Genomic DNA, 15,328 nt, shown 5'->3' with positions numbered 1-15,328 from the left:
GGGTCCCAGGCTCACTGGGTCAATGAAGGGAGTGGATGGGGCCTGGAATTCCAGATATAGCCTGGTACAGTTTTGCTTCCTCAGGTTACCCCTCTAAACGGGGGCTGGAATCAGCCTGCCCAGGGGGAACAGAGCTACGTGAGGGGCCCCACATGGTTGGGGGGGGTCCATCCTGTCCTGCTTACAGGCTGCAGTGCAGGATCAGGGTAGCCAGGGGCCAGGCAGAGGGGAACTGGCAGAGACGCAGGCCTGGGGATGGGTCGACTCATTTGCATGCAGGGGCCACCAAGCCACCGCCACCGCCGCCAGAGGATTTCAGCGGGGCTCCTCTTCCTTCTGTTCTTGTCTCTCTCTCAAGGTCAGAGCTGGAGCAGGGACAGGAACAAAGGAGGCACGTCCCCCATTCAACCTCCCTGAGCCCGCCGGCCAGAGGAGGGCCCCCAGAAACAGGGAGGGCAGGAAGCTGGGACATGGCTGGGGACCTAGCGGGGTCAGGGACAGGCCTAATGGCCCAGTGTGCTGAGGGACCCCTGCCTGTCCCCCACAAACCCTGGAGCCCAGTCTAGAGCCTCAGTTGGCTAGGGGGTGCTCTGGGGCCAGGGGTCATTCTCAAGTCAGTTTCCTCCGGAGTCATGGAGAGAGATGAGGACATGATGGGGTGTCCTGATATCTGGGTTGACTCACCATCACCTGCCTGGCCCTAGGGTGGGGGTTCAGACCCAAACTTGGGATGATTTGGGCTAGGCAGAAAGATCCTCTTTCCCAGCAGCCTGGTGAACACGCCACCACCCAGAGCCTGTCTGCTCTCAACCCCCCACACCAGCAAAGCAAGTCCCCAGGCCTCGGGATCAACATGTAGCGCCCCCCCTCACCCCATCTTCAAAAGCTGCACCAGGCCACAGAGGAAGCGAAATGTATGCGGGGAGAAATTTCTCATTACAGATGAAAGAGGACCCAGCGCCCTCTGTGCTTCGGTTCCAGCGGGTTTTTAGAAGTCCCAGCTCCACCTAGCTTGGCCCGAGGGCACAGAGGGCACCCCCCAGCCCCAACAGTGGCTTTTCTGCAGGCCAGGGGGTGCCCACTGGAGGGCAGAAATGGTGGGGATCAGGGTAGCTCCCACTGTAGCACAGACTGACAGTGGAGGTTGTTAGGAGAAGGGAAAAAATACGTTTGTGTCTCTCTAGGGGATAAAGAAGAATATCATATCCTTTCCAGGGTGCAGGGGTGCCAGGCTTGGGAACCCCAACATTTCAGCTCAGGCCTAAGATGCACTGAGGCAGAGCCCAAGGGGGTGTGCATCTCCTGTTCTTGTCTCCCTCCTTCCTCTGCACCCACCTTGCCTTCCTTTCTCCCCTTCTCCCTCCTCTCCTCTTCTTTACTCTTCAACCTCTTTACTCTCTCCCCTTCCCACTCCTTCCTCCCCCCATCCCTGCTTCTCCACCTACTCATTTTTCCTGCTCACCTTCCTGCCCTCCTTCCAGAACCAAAGCCAGAGGGTAAAAAGTCCCCCACATCTTTCCCCCGCAGTCTCCTGCTGTCTGTCCAGCCTGTCCAAGTCCCTCCCCCATGTGCAGATCATCTCCCTGGGATTGGAGGGGAGAGAGATGACACAGAGTAGGATGAGTGCTATAGTCCTTGTTGGGCAGAATTTGTTTCCCTACTGATTTCAACTTGTGTGTAAGGCTGCACTGAGTGGAGTGGAGTGGCTGAGGTCTGATTCTGGGCTTACACTTGGTGGAGACCAGAAGCGCAAAGTTCACGTTTTTGTTTGTTTGGGGGCCACTCTTGGCGGTGCTCAGGGCTAACTCTTGGTTCTGAGCTCAGGGATCACTCCTAGCAGGTTTGAGAAACCATATTGGATGCTGAGGACCAAACCCAGGCCAACGCCTTCCCTGCTGTCCTTTCTCTCCAGCTTACACTGAAGACTAGTCCACCATCAGGAACTGCCCACCTCCCCAATACTGCACCTAAACCATCATTACCACCTAGCTTCTTTATGTTTTTGGTGTTGGTTTTTGGGTCATACCCAGGGGTTACTCCTGGCTCTAAGCTCAGAAATTGCTCCTGGCAGTCTCAGGAGACCATATGGGATGCTGGGATTTGAACCACTGTCCTTCTGCTTGCAAGGCAAATGCCCTACCTCCATACTATCTCTCCGGACCTTCTTTATTTTTTTAATTATCTTTATTTAAACACCGTGATTACAAATATGATTGTAGTTGTATGATTACAGTCATGTAAAGAACACCCCCCTTCACCAGTGCAACATTCCCACCACCAATGTCCCAAATCTCCCTCCTCCCCACCTTACCCACACCTGTACTCGAGACAGGCTTTCTACTTCCCTCCTGTTTTTGTTTTTTTGGGGGCGGGGGTCCACACCTGGCAGCACTCAGGGGTTACTTCTGACTCTATGCTCAGAAATCGTTCCTGGCAGGCTCCGGGAACCATATGGGTTGCCGGGATTCAAACCACTGATCTTCTGCATGCAAGGCAAATGCCTTACCTCCATGCTATCTCTCCGGCCCCTCTTTATGTTTTTTTAAACTATTATAATTATAATTATTATTATTTTTGGGTTTTAGTCTATACCCAGCAGTGCTGAGGGATTACTCCTGACTCTGGGCTCAGAAATCATTCCTGGCAGACGTGGAGGACCCTATGGATGTCATTTACGCAGGGTAAATGCCCTCCCTGCTATGCTATTACTCTGATCTCATGGTACCCAGGTTGTTGCTCTAGCCAGGAGCCACTGAGCCTCATTGTTTTTTTTTTTTTTTTTTTTTTTGATTTTGTTTCTGGGTCACATCTAGAGGCACTCAGGGCTTACTCCTGGCTTTGCTCTCAGAAATCGCTCCTGGCAGACTTGGGGAACCATATGGGGTGCTGGGGATCGAATCAGGGTCTGTCCTGGGTTGCCTGCATGCAAGGCAAATGCCCTACTGCTGTGTTATCGCTTCAGCCCCTAGTTTTATTTATTTTTATTTTTTTATTTTTTTGGTTTTTATGGCCACACCCGTTTGATGCTCAGGGGTTACTCCTGGCTAAGCGCTCAGAAATTGCCCCCGGCTTGGGGGGACTATATGGGACGCCTGGGGATCGAACCGGTCCTTCCTTGGCTAGCACTTGCAAGGCAGACACCTTACCTCTAGCACCACCTCGCCGGCCCCCTTATTTTATTTTTGAATTAATTAATTTTGGTTTTGGGTTGACCCCTAGGTCAGCCGCATGAAAGGCAAACTCCTTACCAATTGTACTATTGCTCCAGACCCCATCCAGCTTCTTTCCTGAACCCAGGGGTCCTTTTTCCAGCAGGAACACTTAACTATTGGGGGGAACCCAATGCTGCAGATCCCAACCAACAACCAACATGGTAGTACTGAGTCAACATGGTTCAGGGCTGGACCAGTAGGTGAGTAGGGCAGAACAGGGGCGTGACCTGCAAAAGGGCGTGGTGGTCATAGGGGTGCGTTGTGTGGGCGGGTCTAATGGTGGTGGGCGTGGAGGTGAATGGGCGGGGTCTTAGGTGGGTTGCTTTAGTTGCAAGTGGACGTGGGTGGCTTGTTGGGTGGGAGGGCCTGACCTGAGAGTGGGCGTGATTATAGGGCATGGTTTGCATTAGGGCGATGCCTAGTGATCAAAGGCTCTTCGTGGGCGTGGCCAGTGTGGGCGGGGCAATGAGTGGACGGGGCCTGTAGGGAGGGATTGTTTGTAGGCTAAACATAGCAATGGAACTGGCTCGTTGGTAGACTGGCCTCCACGAAAGTGGGAGTGGCAACAGGGCATGATTTGCATAGAGGGCGGCGCCTAGCAATTGAAGGGTCTCTGTGGGCGTGACCGTCTGTGGGCGGGGCTTGTAGGGCGGGGTTGTTTGTAGGCTAAGCATACCAAAGGGCGTGGCTCATTGGTGGGAGGGCCTCCACGAAAGTGGGCGTGGTGATAGGGTATGATTTGCATAGAGGGCGGCGCCTAGTAGTTGAGGGTTCTTCGTGGGCGTGGCCTGTATGGGCGTGGTGTGATCTCTTGCCAACCTGCAGGGGTAGGGCTGCCGCAGTCGTCGGAGCCTGGCACACAAGCCTTGAGCATCCGGTTTGTCTAGGCGGCCAGGCGGTGTACTGGGTGCCTGTGTGTGCGGGGCGGTACGCGGGGGAGCTGGAAGATGCTGGAATCGGCCCCCGCGCGGGCTCAGGCGGGCCCCCCCACCGCTTTCTTTCATCAGGCGCGGACAGACCCCTTTCAGCCCTGAGGACTTCCTGCTAATCGTGCATTAACCTTGGCGGGGCCGCCCATTACCGGGCTCTAATGCAAGGTGGGGGACGCACTCTCCCCCCACTCCGCGCTGACAGACGCCCGCGGGGGCGGCCGGGCTGGGGGGCAACAGCGCGTCCCCGGCTCCGGATGGCGAGCGCGGGGTCTCTCCTGACCTCATTAGAGTAATTAATGTGCCTTTTGAAGCCGGAAAAAGCGCTCAGAGCTGTGGGAAAGGGGCGCGGATCACAGGCGGGGGGCTGGCACGGTGTCTGCGCGCCTGTTAAAAGCGGGTCCCAGTGGGTCGGCGCTGGAGAGACGGACGGAAACAAGGGGTGGGAGTGGGGGGAGAGATCAGGCGAGAAGCGAGGCGGCTCAGATGGATAAGTGCAAACAGGGAGCGCGGCCTCAGGACCCCAGAGAGATAGAGACCCGGCTTGTGCGTGGTGGGGGTGAACAGGACAGCCGGAGGAACCGAGGGGTGTATGTGGGAGGGAGAGGGGCCCCACAGGAAGAATAGGGTGTGCTTAAGGGACACGGAGTGCCTGGGGAAAGTGGATGCGCGCTAGAGGGAGGAGCAGTAACAGCGAAGGGAAAAAGCAAAGGGGGCCAGGCCAGAGCGCTTGCCTTGCACACAGCAAACGCGGGTTCGATCTCTGGCATCCCATATGATCCCCTAAGGATCATCAGGAGTAATTCCTGAGTGCAGTCAAGATTCCCGAGTATTGCTGGGTGTTTTTTGGGGGAAAACAGGGCGTTATTGCTTTGGGTGCTTGCAGTGCAAGTGGCCCACCACGGTTCAGTCCTAGGCCCACCAAGAATGATTCCTGGACGCAGAATCAGGAGTTAGCCCTGAGCACAGCACGATCTGGCTCCAAAACAAAATAAATCAAAAAGCATTTGTGGAGGGCCGGAGAGATAGCATGGAGTTAAGGCTTTCTCTTTGCATGCAGGACAATGGTTCGAATCCTGGCATCCCATATGGTCCCCTGAGCCTGCCAAGAGTGATTCCTGAGCGTAGAGCCAGGAGTAACCCCTGAGCGCTGCCAGGTGTGACCCAAAAACCAAAAAAAAAAACAAAAACTTGTGGGGGACAGATACCTGGGGAAGTTGCCCTGGAAAGAGCCCAGGGCAACCTAGTTGGAAAGGAGTGACCAGTGGTGACTTCCGGTGCAGGTGGATCCCAGGGTGAAAGGGGTGTCAATGGCTTAATGAAACCCCCACGTGGGCAGGTGGGACCTCCAGAGGCGCCAGCTTGCACCTTGTACCCCAGTGGCTGGAGAACCAGGCCACACCCACCGCAGACCCAGGGGCAGTCCAGCGGCGCGAGGCTGCCATCTGGTGGCAGTTCCCTCTCATGACTATCCGAGGCGGCCATGAAAGGGAGTCGAGACTAAGGGCCTAGGGGAGACTGCAGACTTGTCTTTAAGAGCCCCCAAAGCAAGCTCTGTGCACGTGTGAGAGCTCAGCACAGGGATCTGCCCAAATAGAATGTCCACAGAGGTGCCAAGCGACTTCTTGGGCAGAGAACAGTGCCTACGACGGGCTCAATAGTATAAAACACTATCTCTTAGAGAGACTCTGCAAATAGCACCCAAATCACCATAGGGGTGAGTAGGGAACCTGAGGGAGACACCTCCACCGGGGTTTGATGGCTGACATTTCCATGGACCAACAGAAATTCGTTTTCTTTTGCTCTAAGGGAACCAGTGGCAGTAGGGGTGAATCCCCCCTTTCCTCCATCTATTACATATGACCCCTCATGTTGAGCCCCCACAACTTGGGGCAGAGGCCTCAGCAGCCCACCTCTGACCTACCAGGAACCCAAGCACACTTACAGACCAATACACCCGCCCACCCCTCACTGACCCTAGATTCAGAGTCTGACCAAGAGGAAGTGGGGGGGCAGGGTTCAGAACCCCATTTGCTTTTATTATCCCCAGCTCCATGAAAGGTAGTCCCAGACATGCCACTCAGCTAAACCGAGGTAATCAGTCAGGGGGTTCCCCTGGCTTCCCCTGCGATGTTTGGGGGCAGTGCTATCAGGTGACAGTGACAATAGCTGCTTCAACCGGATTTCCACATCCTGCCAGTGTCTGCAGTCCTGGCCAGCACTTGTTCCATCCGGGGCGCTGCTGCCAAAGTTGCCTCCTGGATCTCAGCTTCTGGAAGGTGAGGGGTGGGGCCTGAGGATGGTTGGTCCAGCCCCCAACCCTTCTGCTGGGTAGAAGTGGAGCTCCCAGCCAGGGGTGCACCTTCAGCCCCCACCCCCCCCACCAGTGTCATAGCAAAGCTGCCCTTCCACACTGAGGATTTGGGAACTGCGCCCCAGCTCCTGCCTCCTCTTCTGCATGCTATGAACTAGCTTCAGTTCAGTGGGGGCCAGCTTAGGCAAGGTCACTGTGCAGGAGGGCTGTGAGGACTGGTCTTGTCATTTCTTAGTGACATGGGGGCTGTAGCTCACCCGGCACAAGGGAAGTGGGAGATGGGGATGGGGTGTCCCAGGCCCTCCCCCATGCTGCGCTACCATCTCAGATTCTGGGTCTCAAAGAGAGTCTCCTCGTCGCTGTCCAGTGAGGCCATCTCAGTGTTCTCCAGGAGGCCATACCTCCGCCGCTGTGGCTTCTTCAGCCTGGAAGGAGTCAGACCAATCAAGGGTGTGTGTATGGGGGGGGGGGGCGCCCTTGTCAGTGGGGTGGTTAGTGACTCTAATACCTTAGTGCCGGGCACCCACATTCCTGATCAAACCAGGGTGTCGGGGCCATGCCATCTCAATGCAGTTTGTTCCTTTGCACATTGCACCTGCACCCTGGCAGTGAGGGGGGAACCACACGGCTCTGGGCCGAGTCCATTAAGGTCACTGACCCCCAGAAAGGAAAAGCAGCGCTAGAAGGATTGGTGGAAGCAGGTGGGGCGGCGCCCCGGCCTTGCCCGTTAGCAGGCCAAGGCGGAGTTTGCCGCAGCCGCATCCTGGAGCCCAGAGGCTACGGCGCCACTTCCATAGATGGTGGAGAGATCCAAGGCCGACGCCCAGGTCACCGGCGGGCGAGAGTGCTTCTCGGACAGAGACCCGCCGGGAAGGGAAGGGGGCGCCGGCTCGGTGGTGGAGCCCGGTGGGAGAGCGCTAACCCCGCCCACCCCAGCAAAAGCGCGACACGCCCCGGGAGCTGCGCGCTGATTGGCCGCCTGGGCCGGCGTACGTTGACGCACCTGAAAGCCCGGATGAGGAAGTAGAGCGCGGCCAGGACCGTGAAGCCCGTAAGCACGGAGAAAGAACGCCACACCCAGGCTGCGGGCGGGTCGAGCGCTCCCACGGACCGAGTGCTGTTGTGCGGCGGCCCGGCCGCGCTCCCGTTCGTCACGGCGGGCGGCGGCTGCAGCGTGAGCTCCCCGGCCGCGCTCAGCAGCGCCCACAGCAGCAGTAGCGGCAGCGGCGGCGGCGGCACGAGCGGCCCCATGGCCCGGCGGAAGAGGCGGCCCGGCCCGCCCCCGCGCCTGCCACTCACTGCCGGGGCGGAGCTCGCCCCGCCCCTTCCGCCCCAAGCGCTTCCCAGCGCGCAGGTTCCCAGGAACGGCCCCGCCCCCCGCAGTCAGCCCGCCCGCCAGCCGCCTTGCTGGGCCAATGCCGGGGCCAGGCCGGTAGGGGCAGCACTTGACTTCAGCCAGCTCCACGGTCACGTCCGGGAATTTGCCAGAGCTCCAGGTGCTCTCTGGGGCGCCAGCTGGTGGCCCGGACTCGGAAAAGTTCTCCTGCCCCACCCCTTCACCCCAGCAGCAACCCTGTGATCACAGCACCCCACCCCCTCCACCCACTCCCCCACAAACCAGACTCAGATTTCTGGGTAGACACACCAGTCTTTTATTCAAATCCGTCTTGCACATTGGCTGTGGACGAGGACCAGACACCTGCCAGCTGCCACCGTGCACCAGCTGCCACTCAGGGCTCCTGACGCCACCACTTGAAGCCCCGGCCCTGGGCTCAAGCACCTGGTGGAGAAAAGAGATGGGTTGGGAGGGGGCTTAGGAGAGGGAGATCCACGGGAGTGGGAGGACCCTGCTGGCTCCCCGGAAAGCACTCACAGGTGTCGACTGCCAAGGAAGTTGTGTGCTGCAGCTAGCTCTGGCTCTGCTGTCCTCACTCCTGGGACAGCGACCCCAGGTCATCACTGTGCTCTGAGTACCCTCCCAGCATGCCGCCTTCCTGCCCTTCAACCTGCCAAAGCAAAGGAGTGTTACCCTGACATCCCGGGAGAATCTTGAAACTGCCCCTCCCGGCCACCCCCACACCATCCACAGCTCCTAGGAGGGTTTCCAAGCTCGTGACTGGGGCCATGCTGACGGAGCCCAGGGGGGCTGTGGTGGGCCCCATCCAGCCATAAGCAGAGCCAGCAGCCCACCTGGGCTGGAGCTGCTTAGAGCAGGGGGGCCTCTGGGAAAAATCATAGTAGCAACAGACATCAGTGTAAGTAAGCTACAGGTGGAGTTAAGACTTGTCTTCGAGACTGTCAGTAGACAAACAAAAATCTCCCCGAGGCTGGGTGTTCGGTGGTCTCCAATCCTGCTAATGAATGGATTGAACCTTCCTCGCCAAGTGCAGGCAGGGAGGATGCCCGGCCAGGGCTGGACACTTTTAGTTCTAAGCTCTATAGGTTAAAAAAAGGGGGAAAAAAAAAAAGAAAAAAGGTAAAAAAGGAAAACCAGACACGTCACAGGAGCATTCCCCGGTACATGGCTTTACTTGCACAGGATCTCTCGAGAGAAGGGATGCGGACACGAGCAGAAGTTGTTACCTCAATTACAGGGCTAGCTCCGCAGACCAGCTACCAGGGGCAGCCTGCGTCTCAGAGGGCTGTGGGCGTACAACACTTCTCTCCTCCGAGGGCTGCGGCTTCCATAGGCTAGCGGAGAACGCTCAGAACTCATCAAGCTCTTGACAGCAGACTAGCTAAGGGGCCAGCCAAGTGCACTGGCCCCAGCTGCCGCCTGCTGCCCACATACTGGCCCACTTCTGCCTCTACACTAAGTTGATTGGGACAACGTACAGATGCACGGCCGCCCCATTGAGCTTCTGGGGGAGGCCACCCTGTACTCAGCGGCTCACTCCCATCACCCACTGCCTTACGAGCCACCCGGAGGCCCACCCGCAGCATTTGCCCACAGGACCCTGGGCAGGGCCACGGCCTAGTCCTCACTGCCCTTTGCTGCCCGCTGCCAGGCTGCGAACAGGTGTGTTGAGCAAGTAAAGGGGACTGTCAGAGCGAGTTAGTTTCAGACGGTCTTTTAATCGGCTTCGTAAAGCCAAAGAAAACTGCGTACAAGAATTCCTTAACCACTTCAAATACAACAGCAATGGGGTAGGCGTACGGCTTCCAGTAAAAAAGGACAATATAAATAAACATGTTCAGAACCTTGCGGGGAAGTCTGCGTGGATGCAGCAGGGCCCCATGGCCCTACCACGCTACACTCCCAAGGCGTCGGGCTGCAGGATTGCCGACAGAGGGCCCTCGAGTCCTGTAGTCCTGCTCAGATGGGCCACTGGCTTCAGAGCCGCCCCACTCCAAATCAAAAATGGCAATGCAACCCGAACCAAAAACGTTTTTCAAACCCCCACAGCCCCCAGCGATGATTCAAAAGAACAAAATAAAAAAAAAACCAAGAACCACGGCTGGTGGCCAAAAGGAAAAAAGGCGGAAGTGCTCTCGCAAGCTTCCCACAGCCCTGACACAGACAGCACTTCCGGCAAGCGGAAAGGTCTGGCCAAGCAGGCCCCGTAGGGTCAAAGCAGTCAGGCTGTGTTGGACAAGATCAGAACTGAGGAGACTACAAAAGTGGGGTACAAGGAGGTGTGTTCACTACACAGTAACGGTTCGGCGGAGCTCCCAAACTCTGTAAACACACAGCCATTGGCAGGACGATCTTGAGCAGGAAGGATTTTTACTCGTTGTGTGTAGCTGAGAACAGAAGCAGGGACAGTGTAAAGGCACTGAAGCACGCGCAAGCCCGGCACATTCCACTCCCGGCATTGGGCCTGGAGGCGCCCTGCGGCTTGGAGCACCAACCCCCCGGGGCCTGGGGCCGCAGGCTGGGCGGCCACACATGCACCTGAGCTACCATGGCTCCCTTTCCTGGCTTTAGGTCCCTTGGCTTTGGGCCTTTTAAATTCCTGGTGGAAACGGTGACAAAGGTGTGATTGTTCAGCCTGGGTGGCTCACAGAGGATGCCAAGGTGACAGCTCCCACCACAGGCCATGGAAGCACGGAGCGCCTGGAACGGGACTTACCGTAACTGTCGTAGCTGTCTCGGTATGACCCGCCTGAGCTCCGGTCCCCATAACCGCCGCCCTGACTCCGGCTGTGCAAAGGACACAGGTTGGTGGGCACCACAGACATCAGGCTAAGGCTCCCTCCCTGCCAACTGGCCTGACACTCACCTGCTATAATAATCTCTGGAGCCGCCATAGCCCCCGCTCCTGGACTCAAACCGGCTGCCCCCATAGCCTCTGTCCCCTCCTCCTGCAGCACAACATAGAAAGGGATCATTCATATGGCTCTTTCCGGAAGCTGCCTGGTCCTGCCCTGCGCCTTGCCCTCTAGGATGACTCACCTCTCACAAATCCACGGCCCCGGCTACGACCACCACGGAAGAAGCCACGGCCCCCAGCAGAGCCACCCCTGTATCCGCGGGATCGGTTGTCTGAAGACTTGCCTGCCTGATCCACTCGGATCTGCCGGCCGTCCACCGACTGTAGGGTAATGGGGGGAAGAAAAGTGTGTGTGTGTGTAAGGCACCATCTCCCACCCAGCCCCTTCTCCCCACAAAGCAGCACCCCCACTCACCTTCCCGTTCATGGCCATCATGGCATCCTTGGCATCATCAATGTTCTCAAAGGTGACAAACCCAAAGCCTCTTGATCTCTGGGTCTCTCTGTCCTTCACAACCACCACTGCAGGGGAACAGAGTTGCAGTTAGCACCCACCCAACTACCCCGAGGCCAGCTAGCCAGGCTCCCCAATCTGGCTCAGCACCCGCTCACCTTCTGAGATCTGTCCGTATTTCGAGAAAACCTGCTCCAGCGACTGCTCGTTGGTGTCAAAGCTCAGGCCCCCGACGAAAAGCTTGCCTTCATCTGATGCCATTACAGCCTGAGGGCCGAGAGGAGCCATCAAAGGGCTGCATCCAGACTCCCGAGGCCATTGCGCCTGTCCCACCAAGGGGGGGGATGCTCAGAAACGGCTGTCCTAGCGTTTCCTCCACCCAACCAAAACCAAACTCGGGGCTCCTAAAACTCCTTGCCAGTAGCAAGCTTTTAATTCTTCTCTAGCTGGGTCTCTGGCCTTTGATGGAGCTCGGGATAGCTGCCGGACCCCTTTCCCCATAGAGCTTCATTCAGACTGGCTCTGGGGAGTGGGTTTTGGGTGTTAGACGCGAGGGCAGGTGCCGATCTCCAAGGACCAGCCAGCTGCAACCCGTTCTCATTTGCAACCAGGGGCTGAAGCCTAAAACTGACCCTAAAATTGGTGGGTGCGGGGAGGTGCTTGGTGGACGGAGAAGCAGGTTTTGAACGGGCAGAACAATGGGGAGATCGAGAGGAGAGCACAACCATTGGAGTTGAATACCCCGTACACTCGTGTCGACACGGGATGGGGGAGCCCGCTGGGGGAAAGAGGTGCACCCCACCAGCCACCAGCAACCGAACAGGCCAGACTGGCCCCGCCCCCTGCCTGTGGTCCCGCCCCGCGCGCATGCGCCCCGCGCGCGCCCTGCGCCACCGCATCCGGGCATCAGGCGCTCCCGCCATTTCGCGGGGCGCAGCCTGGCGCTCGCGGCCGCCATTTTGCAGTGAAGACCCCCGCGCGCGCGCGGCAGCGGGCCGGGCCTGGCCTGCGGGAGTGGGGCGTGGGGGACAAAGCCCTCCGGCCGCTAGCCGGTCCGGTCTCCTGCAGGCCCGAGCCGCCGGCGGGGCGGAACTCCACCCCGAGCCCGCCCCGGCGCCGCCCCCGCCCAGGGGCGTGCCGCCGCCGCCGCCGCCCCGCTACGGCCGGATCGGCCGGAGCACAGGCCGCCGCCCCGGGCTCGAGGAGCCGGTGCCGCCGGGGCCCTCACCACTGAGCCGGGCAGGTCCCTGACGCTGGCGGGTGGACAGCGAAGCACAACGACCCGAGCCTCCTAACGCGCAAGTGAGAGGGGGTGGGGCCCGAGTCCGTCCTTATGTACGCCGCCGCCAGGCTCCGCCCCCGGGCCCGGCGTCGACCAATCCGAGACGCCGGAGGCCGCGGCTGCGCCTCATATTCATGAGCTGGGGGCCGGACCCGCTCCCGCCGCGCCCCTTTTGGCGCGCCGCCGGCGCCGGGCGTGCTGATTGGTCCCGACCGGGACCACCGCAGTCCCCCGCCCCCTCGTGGGCGGGGTCGGCCCAGGGGGCGGGGTTGACCCACTTCCGCGTGCCCGCCTCCCGGCCTGCGGCGGAGAACAAAGGGAGCGAGGCTTCCAGGTGCCAGCGCGCCTCGTGGCGATCCCCGAGTTGTCGTTAAACTTGGCTGTACTACAATAAGGTCCCACCGACGTCGCCGTACCCCGCGCAAGCCTTCTCTCTCAGGCACCCTGACTTCATCTGAACTCCCCCATGACATTTTCTTTGACCCAGGCCAATGAGATTGACTCCAAGAACTTGGCACCCAAACCTCAAATGTTGCGACAACTTGATGTATGGGCGTCCCAGTATTTTCTCAGATCCTAATTCTTTTTTCTTTTTTGGCTTTTGGACCGCATCTGGCAGTACTTACGGGGTACTCCTGGTTTTGTCACTCAGGGAGCCCTCCCAGTGGGGAATCCCAAAAATCAAAACAGGGTCAGTCCTGTGTGAGGCAAAGCCCTAACTGCCATACTTTCAGGCTCCATAATTCTTCATACATTCCAATCTAGAGAGCCCCAACTTCAATCAAATTAGCAGACAGACCCCAATCAGTGCACAATTGCATCTACATCCCAACCAAACTCTTGTTTCCAGCACCCCTGGTGAAGTAACAACATTCCAATTCTCTCCCGAGCATCCCAGCCATACATTGCAGTGCACACTCACTCCCTCCCTGGGCTCTCCATTCTACTAGTGGGGTTGGTTCTCAACTTTCCAGTGAAACTCACTAAAGACAAGCAGTGAGAGAATACAGTGCACAGGACATTTGGTTTACAAGTTCGACCTGGTTTTCAACTCCCCTGCATCCCATATGGTCCCCTGAGCCTAGAGCCAAGAGTAACCCATAGGATGGCCCAAAAACAAAAGGAAAAAGACCCATGGGGAACCCTGCTCCAAGGCCATTCTGCTCCTCTGTCTTATTTCTTTCCATGATCTCTGGGGAAAGAGGATTCAGCAGGACTAGAGCTCTATTCCCAAGCCAGGTCTCTGGAGAAGCCCCTAAGGGGCACTGGGGGGCGTGGCCCAGAAACAGGAAAACAAAGTACCCGTAATCTCAGCAACTGTAGCCCTGCTAAACACAGGCTCTAGGGCAGGATCCCAGCACCTTTGGGAGCAAACCCCCTTTGCACTAAGGCATCCTATTTATTGCGTTTTAGTTGGGGGACCCACTCCCAGTGGTATGCAGGGCTTATTATTCCTGGCTCTGTAGTCAGGGATCACTCCTGATGGGTCTTCTTGGGAGACCCATTGTGGCCTTTGGTTGATCAGGTGCCAGGCATGCTCAGACCTGCTGTATTTGTACTATGTCTGCCCAGACTATAGGCTCTTCTGTTGAGCGGTAGGGAGCATACCTGACCGTATTCAGGGCTTACTCCTGGCTCTGCACTCAGGAGTCACTCCTGGTGGGCTAGGGGTGCTAGGAATGAAACCCAGGTCGACTTCATGCAAAACAATCACCTTATCCACTGTGCAGTTCCTGGCTCCGTCTCCTCTTTTATTTTTTTCCTTTTTGGGTCACACCAGGTGGAGCTCAGGGCTAAATCCCGCCTCTAGCTCAGGGATTACTTTAGTCCTGGTGGTGCTCAGGGAGCCATCTGAGATGCCAGGAATCAAACCCAGTTGGCTGTGTTTAAGACAAGTACCCTCCCTGCTTCTGTACTATCTTTCCTCTGGTCTCTCCATCTCCTCTTTTAGGCATCCCACCTAGGGGCTGGAGTGATAACATAGCAGGTAGGGTGTTTGCCTTATGCACGCACCAACCCAGGTCTTGATCTCCAGCATCCCATGTGGGGTTCCCTGATCCCACAAGGAGTGATTCCTGAGCACAGAACTAGGAGTAACCCCTGAGCAACGCCAGGTGTGGCCCCAAAACCAAAAGAAAAAAAATAAAGGCAGCCCTCGTTGGTTCAGTTTCAAGAGGTCTCCAGCAAACCCACTTTGCAGAGACCCATTGTCCCCACAAATCTTAGGTAGCCTTAGCTTTTGCTTCTGGGGGCTTCTCTGGTCCTGAGCCCCCAGTGAAGGACTACAGAAGCAGAAACCCTGCTTTGCTATTCACTTGGGCCCAGCTGCCATCCTCTAAGTGGCACTTGCCAGAGTGGGCGGAGCTGACATGGTGGCAGGGCGAGGCTGCACAGCCGCTTCTACCAACAAGGTCACTTGGTCCCCTCCTGGTCTGGCTCAAGGACCCTCTGCTCCCCGCAGCATTCATGACTCATTGTCACCACCCACTCTGAACCTCCCCCCCTGCCACTGGCCCCCCTCCTGTCAGCCGCAGCTTGCTGCGTCAGCCACTCACGCAGGGTAGCTATTAAAAGGAGCGAAGACATCCAAGCCTACTCCACTCCCCCTCCTGCTGTGGCCAGTGGGGAGGGGGGTCTGGGGCCAGGCTGCCCAGTCCTGGAGTCCTTCCGGCCCTCTCTTTTTCACGGACTTCCTGGCTAAGATAGGTGGGCAATGCTTGGCCCCATGGGGGAGGCAAGGCCAAGAGAGGGTCCTATTTGGGGGCATCTCTGCCTTTCACCCGTGATGCACCTATCCCTGTTTCCTTCCTTCCTTCCCCTCCCTTCCTTCCCCTCCCTCCCTTCCTTCCTTTTTTTGCTTCCTTGTTTTTGTTTCTGGGCCAAACCCAGAGGCACTCAGGGATTACTCCTGTCTTTATGCTCA

At 57.8% G+C, this 15,328-nt stretch overlaps 3 protein-coding genes across 7 annotated transcripts in view; 1 reads left to right on the top strand and 2 right to left on the bottom strand.

Moving 5' to 3' along the window:
- POLR2E (RNA polymerase II, I and III subunit E) overlaps window positions 1-15,328 on the top strand; it is a 140,318-nt gene that overhangs the window by 2,324 nt on the left and 122,666 nt on the right. The window lies entirely within an intron of this gene.
- On the bottom strand, window positions 6,150-7,706 carry FAM174C (family with sequence similarity 174 member C). Its single transcript, XM_049787962.1, has 3 exons — window positions 7,459-7,706; window positions 6,776-6,880; window positions 6,150-6,413 (listed from the first exon to the last, which is right to left on the bottom strand). Coding segments are annotated over exons 1-3 (354 nt in total). The 3' UTR covers window positions 6,150-6,412.
- Window positions 9,511-12,432, bottom strand: CIRBP (cold inducible RNA binding protein). 3 transcript variants are annotated; one of them, XM_049787956.1, is made up of 7 exons: window positions 12,352-12,419; window positions 11,282-11,447; window positions 11,085-11,191; window positions 10,852-10,990; window positions 10,679-10,760; window positions 10,529-10,599; window positions 9,511-10,199 (listed from the first exon to the last, which is right to left on the bottom strand). In XM_049787956.1, exons 2-7 carry the CDS (start codon window positions 11,409-11,411, stop codon window positions 10,183-10,185), a joined length of 546 nt encoding a protein of 181 aa, XP_049643913.1. In that variant the 5' UTR covers window positions 11,412-11,447; window positions 12,352-12,419; the 3' UTR covers window positions 9,511-10,182. The 3 variants fall into 3 exon arrangements, with proteins under 3 accessions (XP_049643913.1, XP_049643912.1, XP_049643911.1); XM_049787955.1 differs by lacking the exon at window positions 9,511-10,199 and having other exon boundaries at window positions 10,426-10,599; window positions 11,282-11,390; window positions 12,352-12,432; XM_049787954.1 differs by lacking the exon at window positions 9,511-10,199 and having other exon boundaries at window positions 10,426-10,599.

The sequence above is a fragment of the Suncus etruscus genome, chromosome 15 (assembly GCF_024139225.1).
Source record: "Suncus etruscus isolate mSunEtr1 chromosome 15, mSunEtr1.pri.cur, whole genome shotgun sequence".
Lineage (NCBI taxonomy): Eukaryota > Metazoa > Chordata > Mammalia > Eulipotyphla > Soricidae > Suncus > Suncus etruscus.
The sequence above is the reverse complement of the archived record's forward strand: the minus strand, read 5'-3'. Positions and strand labels throughout refer to the sequence as shown.

What these genes read in the sequence shown, in the direction of transcription:
- CIRBP (XM_049787954.1), bottom strand. Translation starts at nt 11,411, where the DNA reads ATGGCTCCTCTCGGCCCTCAGGCTGTAATGGCATCAGATGAAGGCAAG. An exon ending in ATACGGACAGATCTCAGAAG is followed by an intron (nt 11,192 to 11,281) that starts GTGAGCGGGTGC and finishes GTTCCCCTGCAG; the next exon opens with TGGTGGTTGTGAAGGACAGA. An exon ending in TCCAGAGATTATTATAGCAG is followed by an intron (nt 10,600 to 10,678) that starts GTGAGTGTCAGG and finishes TCCTTTGCACAG; the next exon opens with CCGGAGTCAGGGCGGCGGTT.
- FAM174C (XM_049787962.1), bottom strand. Translation starts at nt 7,706, where the DNA reads ATGGGGCCGCTCGTGCCGCCGCCGCCGCTGCCGCTACTGCTGCTGTGG. An exon ending in TTCCTCATCCGGGCTTTCAG is followed by an intron (nt 6,881 to 7,458) that starts GTGCGTCAACGT and finishes GACTCCTTCCAG; the next exon opens with GCTGAAGAAGCCACAGCGGC.